Here is a 10180-nt window from a genome sequence, read left to right on the forward strand (position 1 = left end):
CTGAATCAAGTCAGTGGTCCCTATTGAAATGGTGTTGTTTCTAGCAAAGTGTTTGTTGCCAAAATGGTGTTCTCTGCTGCGAATCAGTATTTGCTGTCGAAATTGTGTTGTCTGCAGCGAATCAGAGTTCCCTGTAGAAACTGCGTTATCTTGCTGCTTAAATTGTGTTGTCTGCTGCAAAGTAGTGTTCGATGTTGAAATTGTGTTGTCCCGCTGCTAAAATTATGTTGTCTGCAGCAAAGTAATGTTCGCTTTAGAAATTGTGTTGTCTGCAGCAAAGTAGTGTTCTGCTGCGAATCAGTATTTGCTGTCGAAATTGTGTTGTCTGCAGCGAATCAGAGTTCCCTGTAGAAACTGTGTTATCTTGCTGCTTAAATTGTGTTGTCTGCTGCAAAGTAGTGTTCGATGTTGAAATTGTGTTGTCCCGCTGCTGAAATTATGTTGTCTGCAGCAAAGTAGTGTTCGCTTTAGAAATTGTGTTGTCTACAGCAAATCAGTGTTCAGTGTTGAAATTGAATTGTGTGAAGGGAAGTAGTGTTTGCGTCGAAATTGTGTTCTGTTGTAGAGAAGCAAGGTTGAAATTATGTTGTCCCGCTTCTAAAATTGTGTTGGCTTCCAAAATAGCTGTTACTTTTGTGATTGAAACTTTGAGCCATGGGTGTAAAAATGTTTGCTAATTTTCTATTAGAATGCTCTTACGTTAATAAAAATTTCAGGACAGAAACTAAAGAGGAGAATCTTTTAAAGAGATATCCGAGACTTTCCGGATAAGAGGCAAATGAGTTGTGTTGTAAAAGATTCAAAATTACTCTCTTTCCCTATCATTATATCTAAAACATTAAGTTTACAATAGTTAATTTTAACACAAGATTTAAAAACTTTAAAATAAAATAATAAAATAAAACTCATAAAAAGATTAAAGAGTTCGTTCCACTTGTGGCTCAAAACTCTACCAAACAAATGAAAAAAGAATAAAAATAAATAAAAGGACCCAACAGCTTTTAAAACACCGAAAGCTACGCATACCCAAATGAACCCTTGATCTTGGCAAGCTGACTTTGAATCAATATTAAAATTTAGTACATGTACATCACGCTATACGCCTTTGGCATCGATAACAAATATTTTTTTCTTGCACGATGGCCGAGTCAATGAAAACATAAAAAGAAAAACAGAGAAAGGACTGCAACCTTGCCACCCAAGGTGCCTGCCTCAGTTACTACATTTTACTTCATGAGAGTTAGCTCAGCAATCAGTAAATGTCAAGAAGATTAATTCACAAGGATTCACTTTCTAAAAAAAACAAAAGAGAGGGGGGTGTAAATTTTAGTAACCGTTTTGATTTTCAAAAACCGCAAGTTTAGCTTTATTTCTACCTTGACACCTGGTAACTAACTACAAGCTATTCCCTGCTTGAAGATTCCATTATGGATACAGCAGAGACTAACAGGATCCTATTCAAAAAAATAAAAAAGTAAGAAATGAAATGTGATAGAAGGCAGGCAGGAAGACATCATAATCTAAGGTTCCAAGGGAATCAGCTTTCAGATTCCCATCCTTGTGAAATCCTGCTGGGACTCCATAGTCCAAAAGGGTAGAGAAGAACCAGTGAAAGAAGGTTGAATAGTAGAAGAATGAATCAATGCTATACTCGGTGAGGTTACAGCAACCAAAGGCAGATTCAATGTGAGAATGTTGCTATCACCAGACATCTCTTAGATACCGTCCTTCCATTTGGAGCTTCTTCACCATAGACTCTGTTTTCGATGAGTCCAGGCCTCCCTGAAACACAAAAGCACATATATTTCAGATGCATAATGTTCCTCACATATATACACATGCAACAATGGGAGAGAAACACAGTAAATTCAAATGAAGGGGGGACCAAGGTGAATCACAACGGAAGAGCTGGACATGAATCACTGGCACTTAAAACAGTGATGGGTACTGTATTGTGCATGCATGGGCATGATTTCTTGGTGCTGTGCTTCATAAGGGAAGCAGCATTGAGAGAATAATAGTGCGAAGGTGACAGAACATTAGCACAAGTAATAACACGTACCTGCTCTTGCACAATAGTGTGCAGAGTCCTATGAACATCTCTAGCCATACCCTTGGCATCACCGCACACGTAAAAATAACCTCCTTGAGAAATTATAGTCCATATCTCTGCTGCCTGCATATGGTAATGAAATTAATTTAATATGTACAAGGTATTTGACTAATCAACAACCATTTTGCAGTCTACAATTACTTACTCTATCCACCATCTTATGTTGAACATATTCCTTCTGTGGCCCCTCCCTTGAGAATGCAACTATCAATTCGGATATCACACCTTGCTCGACAAAATTATTGAGCTCATCCTCATATATGAAATCCTGCAGACCATAGAAATTGGAAATCAATGGGAACAAATTCGTTTTGTATCAATTATTATCAAATTAGGAAGTATGTCAAGGTCTAAACCATTCGGCGATTTCTGCATCCAAAGAAAAGCAGGGCGGGACCAAGCTGCACACCATCCTCTTTCAGGGCTATTCTTTCCTGGAGAAATCAACTAATTAATTTTCTTCATTTCACACCAAAATAAAAAATAAAAAAAATACTCCCATCAGAAAGCAAATCCATCCCACACCTGTAAAAATCCTCTGAAAGGTGCCAATCCAGTACCAGGACCCACCATTATAATTGGAGTTGAAGGATCTGCTGGTAACTTGAAATTAGATGTTCTGGTGAAAATGGGAGCCCAACTACATTCATAACTTTTCTCCAGAGGAACTGCATTCTGTTGTTTTTTAATTTTTTATTTATAGTTTTTGAGAGTCAGGGGAGGGGGGATACAGCAAGATATTAGATTTTCCAAGATGCTATGCAGAAATAATCTCAAACATTAAGGATAGTACAGAAAGATAGAGAGTGCTGTTCTGTAAAATATAATGGAGGCTCTCAATACCTTCATCCAAGTTGAACACACCCCTTTGTGAATTCTACCAGTGGGAGTTGGACCATATACTAAAGCACAGGTCACATGTACTCTATTGGGAGTATATCTGCAGAAAAATATCAGGATACTATGTTTTCATAATTCAATCAAGATAAATTCACATTTCAAATACTCAACATGAATAAATAGATTACCTAGGAGAGGATGAGATAGAATAGTAGCGAGGCTGTAGGCGAGGAGCTACTGCAGCAAAAAAGATACCAAGGGGAGGTTTCGAAGATGGGAACTCAGCCATTACCTCAAGAAGACTTCTCTGACTTGCCATGACCCAGTGAGAGTATTCATTCTGGAATTTTTATTTTTATTTTTATTTTTTAGAAAAAAGAACATATTCGATGAGCAGGAATATACAGAAGACATCAAACAGAGCAAAAAAAAAAATCAACAAAAAGCATGGATCACCTACTGACCTTTCCTTGCGGTGATGATAAAAACTTGAGTCTATCTGCCTCGCTAGGTTCACTGGCATGAGCAGCCAAAGCAAGCAAAGCAGCCTGACAGCATAATTTCCAACCAACAATAGATAAATCTAACAGAAGTAGAACCAGAAAATAAACCTGAACAAGAAAACACGTGAAAATATCACCTTTTTAGGAGAACTCAAGAGATCTGCATAGCATGCCAATGCAGTGTGAAGTGTGCAGGGACCTGGGAAAGGAGGCGGCAATGAGCTTCCAATAGCTGTGCCATCCTCATTATCAGCATGAATAGAAAACAACAAATCTAAAGGTTTATCTAGCAACTTCCCTGCTTCTTCAACAGATTCATCACTATTCTCAGCATACACCCCCAAATGGTCTCCAGTTTCATATCTGAGGAGAAAAGTCAGCAAAGAGGCTGTTACTAAGAGCCGTTTGGCTACGAGGTAGAGGTTGCGTTTCTTCAAAAACGCACTGAACAAATGTTTGGTTAAGGAAAAAAAACTGTTTACTGTGCATGGGTCCCACAATAAATTGCGTGCGAAACGCAGGCAGATGGAAAGCAGAAAAATGCTGCTTTCTTGCGCGGCTCTCAATTCAACCATGATACACTGTTCAGTGAACAGTGGAGCGTGATACACGCTCCACTGTTCACTGAACAGTGTATCACGCTCCACTGTTCACTTAACAGTGGAGCATGTGAACAGTGCGAATTTCACTGGTCACGTGAAATTCTTCTTCTTTTTTTTTTCAGTGTTGATTTTTTTAACATTTTTTTTTTTAAAAAAAAACACTAGTATAAAGTGAATTAATTAAATTCACTCGCACTGTAATATCAATTTTATACATGATAATATTTTATCTACGCTAAAAAAATTATGAAAACTGTAATTCTTATCAGATGAATTTTGTATGTAATGGAATTATAAATAGTTTAATGGAATAATAAAAAGTATTTTTTATTTCATGATGTAATAGGAGTAATTAATTCTACAATATTTAAATTTAAAACCATCAATATTAATATATATTTTTTAAAATTATTTTATAACCTCAATTTCAAAAGCATTCTTAACCAAACACATTAAACTACTTTTTCTTCAACCTCAATTTCAACCACAGTTTTAACCAAACACCTATTTTTTTCAAACCAACCTCAACTAAAAGTACTTTTTATAAAACAACTTTTTTCAAACTACAACCACAACAGCTACCGCAATACCAAACACACTCTAACACTAGTGTGCAAAACTTAATGGCAAATAAACAAAATACTTTTTTTCAAAACATAAACAAAAAAAGGAAGAAAGAAACCAGTATGGTAATAAACGAATATTACAACACACCAGAAAACTGCAGAAAATATCACTCTACAGAATTCAAAAGCATATTAAGAAACCATCAAAAAGTAGTGAAAAGGTACGTAAAGAAAAGAACAAATACTAGAGCTATGTGACATCACAAATCTCAAAATAAGAAAATAACTTCTTGAGGATATCTCCTTCCTGGGAATATAGCATCTTTATATGCACACAATAAATAGAGCAAAGAGGGGCTCACACAAAGAAGTCCAAATTCACCCTAAGCGAAGAAAAGATTTGTAACAGGTAATACACTTGATTTCCAAATATCCCAAGATCAGGCAAATTATTCATACAAGGAAAATTTCAGGACCTTTGTAGCAAACAAGAGGAGAAGTCGTCTTTGGGCTTTCACTTAAGCGTCCATGGTAGGGAGGATTAAGTTGAGATAGGTCTTGGACCACAAGAAATTGAGAAAAAAGGAATTTATAAAGGGATATGAATTATTAGATTAAACGGAGAGTAAGAGTATAGAGATGAACTTACGTAATTCCAGTCCCTGTGATGTCAAATTCCAGATGTATGCAAGACCGGTCAGACTCTGCTTTGTGAAGCTCTTTTTGGACAGCAACATTGACTCTTCCGGAAAGAGGGAAAACATCAATTTCAGCAATAACAAATCAGTTATGATTAACACATCCTATACCTTAGTTGATTACCTGCATGGATGGTGAATATCAAAAGACACATTCCCATTTGCCAAGTTTGAGAATTTATCCTCAACAGATATTATAGAAGGATCATGAATCACTAATCGATATTCAGGTATAGCAGCTGTATAAGGAGTAGATGGAGCATTCATATCATCTTCATCTCTGAGCAACTGGTCTAGCTCGGGCCACAACAATTCTTTCCTGAAAATAAAAGGAACAAAAACAGATGCCAATTAGGTAAGATGCACCCAGGAAGCTCCATCCATCCAGAGAAAGGAAACAAAAGAGCCAATCTCAGCTAAGACAGTGATTGCAAGACACTCCATCCACTGAAACACTCAAACATGAACATGTTGCATACCAAGCTGAAAAATCATCCTCTATGCATTGATCATCGTCGCCAAGACCAACAGGAACGAGACGCTTTCCTCCTATATCAATCACACAGGAAAATTCTACCATATTCAAAATAAGGGAATGAAATGAAAAAATTGCCAACCAGTGCAAGACATAAAAGTTTGACATGCATGCCAATCTACAGGACATGCATCTAAATCAAATATCCAAAACAAGCGTGAGAACAGAATCAGAAAGCAATGTCATGAACAACTTGAAACCATGGGGGCACTGAGTTGCAAACTGCAGAATTGGTACAACATTTAGTACTTTTTTTCCTCAACATATCCTCCAAAAAAAATGAGAAAACTTGATGTACTGCTACATTGCAATGAATTAGATTCAAACCATAACCCTAAGTTAACGAGAATAACTAAATAAAATTGAAATATACCTTGTTCACGGAGCAGGTCATCAAGCACCTTCGCTATCTGTTTAGTGAACAGTGTGTCATCAGATATTGCTTACTTAAAATGACGTCTGAGAGGAAAACAAATCCAACTGGTTTTTACCTTATTAAAATGTTCATATTGACGGTTACCAAGACCAAAAACACCATAAGAAAGCTGTTGAAGCCAGATTCCCCTTTCATTTCCCTGGAAATAGAACACCATCATTGTGGGGCATTTAGCTAGAAATTCTGGTAAAAAAAAGCTACAGGCATTAAGCTCATATAGGCATTGTAAGAAAGTCACCAACCTCAGTAAACCACTTATAAAATCTCGCAGCGTTATCAGTTGGCTCTCCATCTCCATAACTACATTGTAAGATTCAAAAACATTCAACGCCATTTTTTAAAAAAAAAATTGAAATACATGACCAACATACAACAAATTACCATCAAGAGTAAAATTATTCTTACGTGGCAACCATGAATAATGCCAAAGTCTCTTTCTTCAATTTTTCTTCATATTGATCATCTTCCATAGCATAATCATCCTGATTCAAGCCATAAAGAACACGAACATATGCTATAATTTCTAAAGAAGCCAATTCTCTCATGTAATGCTGCAATCAATGTCACTAGATCGTTGGCCCGTATTATGCTGCAGATCAGATTAATTTCTTTTTAACATAAAAAAAATATCTAAGTGCAGCTAATCATTTTCTAATAGAAAAAAAAATTCAAACCGTGTGGGAGTCGATCTAATGTGACCCAATCGACTCGATGAGTCTAAAGGCAAGTTGGATGATTGGTAAAAACATAGTTTAATTCAAAACAATTTTAAAATGACATCTTTTTTTAAAAATATTGAGACAACAACATAATGAATCAACTCATGTCAAACCGGGTTAACCTTTCAAATTCACGACCCAGGTCATGAGACCATGATAACCCTACATAAAGCAAATCGAAACAAATTACAAAGCTCAATTCTCAATCAACTCGATATTGAATGATGAAACTAAAAAAAATAAAAGATAAAAAGATTAAAAAAAATGACTCAAGTCAACCCGAATTAACCTGCCAAATTCATGACTCGGGTCATGAGACCATTATAATCTTATAGAAAGGAAATCAAAACAAATTATGAAGTCTAATTCTCAATCAACCCAAAATTAATGGAAAAAATGAAAAAAAAAATCAATTTAAAAAAAGAACAAAAAAATGACCTTAGTCAACCCGGATTAACCTTCCAAACTCATGACTTAGATCATGAAACTGAGATAACTTTAATGAAAGTAAATAAAAAAAAAGACTTGAGTCAACCCGAATTAACCTACCAAGGTTACGACCCGTGTCATTAGACTGAGATAACCCTATAAACAAATTGAATAAATTCTCAATAAACTCATTGTTGAATGATGAAATTGAAAAAAAAATCAATCTAAAAAAAAACACAATTAAATGACCTGGGTCTACTCGGGTTAATTTGCAATACCCATAACCCAAACCATGAGACCGAGGAATAACCTCATAAAAAACAAACCGAAGCAAATGACAAAACTTAATTCCTAATTAACCTAATGTTGAAGATGTTAAAAAATTAAACTAAAAAAAATGTCGATTAAAAAAAGCTCGAGAGAACTAGGTTAACCAGCCAAATCCATGACATGGATCATAAGATTGAGATAACCATATATAAAGCAAACCATAACAAATCATGAAACCTGATATCCAATAAACCAAACATTAAAGGATGAAATTAAAATATATATATATATATATATATATTAAGAAAAAATATTATTGCAATGAATAGTATTTTAAGGGATGATACATAGTAAAAGAACCACCTCTTATAAAAAAAAATTTAATAATTTGTGAAACAATTCTATCCAACATACCAGGTCAAACACTTTAACAGCTGCTTTCTCATATCTTGCTTTGACCTCTTCAGCTAAAGCCTATGATAATAGCATTAATTAGTAAAAAACTACATTAAATAAAAGTATAATAGTGCAAAGGAACACATTAAATAAACCACATCAAAATGAAGATCGAATGCTCATGCGGGGAGGTTATACAACTGCTCCGATTGTTTAGAATTGAATATATTGGAACAAATAACACATGTAGAGGACAGAAAAGTGTCTATCTCTAATGAAAACACCTAGCACAGTGACTTGGCAATAGCCCCATGACAAAACATGACCACTAGGAGTAGAATTCAATTCCAGCACTCTCTTGTGACTACCACTGTAGATAAGATGTGAGGCTCCGACATCTCATGAAGCTCAGTCCTTAAATTTCTCACGGAGTCATTATCAGCTAAAGTACCTTGAATGTGATCTGCCCACTGTTTATTTATTATTTTTTAAATCAGGCATGTGATCTGCCATGTTTTAGCACCAGCTGTTGCCCCCATTGAAACGTCTAACATCACAAAAGTTCATCTACTATGATTGTATATCATAAACAGTAAAGCTTTTCTAAAACTATGAAAAATGCCACCCTTGGTACCACAAGACAGCAAAGACGTAGAAAAGCGGTAAGCATAAATGTTAATGTATCATCAAAACCAATCAACCAAAAACTACTGACAATTCAAAGAGATTAAGCTAAGTACCAAATATTAGCTGAAAAATATCCAGCTACTCTCTGATTCACAATAAAAAAAAATAATAACTTACTGCTGTTCAAAGAAAATATCAGGACAACATTTCTCGAGGAAAACCAATAAATTAAAAACCCACTTTAACGCAGCTAGTCAAAAAACAAAAAGAAAAAAAGAGAGGATAAAACAGAGACAAACGATCAAGATTACAGAAAAACAACAGGATAATCATCAGCCATTCTTTTTTTAATTAAGACTAAAAGCAGTTAGATATAGCTTTTAATTATGATTATGATTCTAGATCAATCTAAATTTTAGATAAAACAATTGTCATTATTTACCTTAGCAAAACCCTCCGCAGTTCCGGTCTGAGTCCCATAAAAGATAGTAACCTTAGTTTTCCCACCCAGAGCCTCGGACTCATCCTCCTCGTCCTTAATTGACAGTGACTTAGGAACCACCAACGGCTTGACGTCTTTGCTCCGATCGGACGATCTCTTCAATACAAGCACCACCAATCCAACTAGAGCAGCAAACGACGTGGTAATTATCACAACAACTGAGTCAGACAGCGAGTCGCCAAAAGATATCCCTAGCACTGATTCAACGAACCTAACCAAATTTGAACCACCTGAACTCATCCTTGATTAAGAAATGATCGGAAATTTTTTATGGTTTTACTGAGTTCGATTTGGTTTCGTTGTCTTGAAACGTGGTCACTAGCTCTCTCTCTTTCTTTCTAGAGTGAACCCTAGAAGATGGGGGTGGGTGAACAGGGAGAGAGAGAGGGAGAGAAAGTGAAGACAGGGAAACAGGTATACTGCTGTCTTTTATGTGGGACCGACTAAGTGCTTCACCAGTGATTTTTTTTTAGCAAAAAGTTAAGGAAAAATAAACGAGAGGCTAGTGTGGTCGAGCCATTGTTTGACACTAGTAGAGAGTAGAGGGTAGAAAGTAGAGAGCACCGGCGTTGACGACAGAGTTTCTTTTTTTTTTTTCTTTCTTGCATTACTTTTGTGTCTTTTCGTGCCTTTTTCTTCGGTCATAAATCTTTCACATTCGGGAGAGGGTCACGGCTTTGATTTTAGGGATTTTATTTTATTATTGCCTGACAATTTAACTAAATTGTGCTTTTTCCAACATCTTTTCAATATTTTTTTTTATTATCTTTACTTTTTTATTTCATCACTCCTGAGGATGAAAATAAAAAAATCATGTTCAATCCATCTACTTTTCATATTCAGTCAAATCAATTCAATACACTTTTTTTTTCTCACATTGACCCATGTATTGTTAATTTTGGGTTCTTTCGAACCCCCATCTATATATACACATCGCAGGCTTT

The 10180-nt window shown here is 35.6% G+C and overlaps 1 protein-coding gene across 2 annotated transcripts; it reads right to left on the reverse strand.

Annotated features, from left to right (window-relative positions):
- Positions 1–1314: 1314 nt before the first annotated feature.
- On the reverse strand, positions 1315–9650 carry LOC133694468 (NADPH--cytochrome P450 reductase). 2 transcript variants are annotated; one of them, XM_062115983.1, is made up of 18 exons: positions 9177–9650; positions 8126–8185; positions 6699–6775; positions 6536–6593; positions 6349–6432; positions 6231–6267; positions 5802–5871; positions 5447–5641; positions 5274–5366; positions 3594–3819; positions 3418–3501; positions 3142–3293; positions 2957–3053; positions 2639–2788; positions 2470–2547; positions 2259–2381; positions 2063–2176; positions 1315–1782 (listed from the first exon to the last, which is right to left on the reverse strand). In XM_062115983.1, the coding sequence occupies exons 1-18, from the start codon at positions 9474–9476 to the stop codon at positions 1702–1704; spliced, it is 2079 nt and encodes a 692-aa protein (XP_061971967.1). In that variant the 5' UTR covers positions 9477–9650; the 3' UTR covers positions 1315–1701. The 2 variants fall into 2 exon arrangements, with proteins under 2 accessions (XP_061971967.1, XP_061971968.1); XM_062115984.1 differs by having other exon boundaries at positions 6699–6882; positions 9177–9228.
- Positions 9651–10180: the final 530 nt, after the last annotated feature.

The sequence above is a fragment of the Populus nigra genome, chromosome 5, assembly GCF_951802175.1.
Source record: "Populus nigra chromosome 5, ddPopNigr1.1, whole genome shotgun sequence".
Taxonomy (NCBI): Eukaryota; Viridiplantae; Streptophyta; class Magnoliopsida; order Malpighiales; family Salicaceae; genus Populus; species Populus nigra.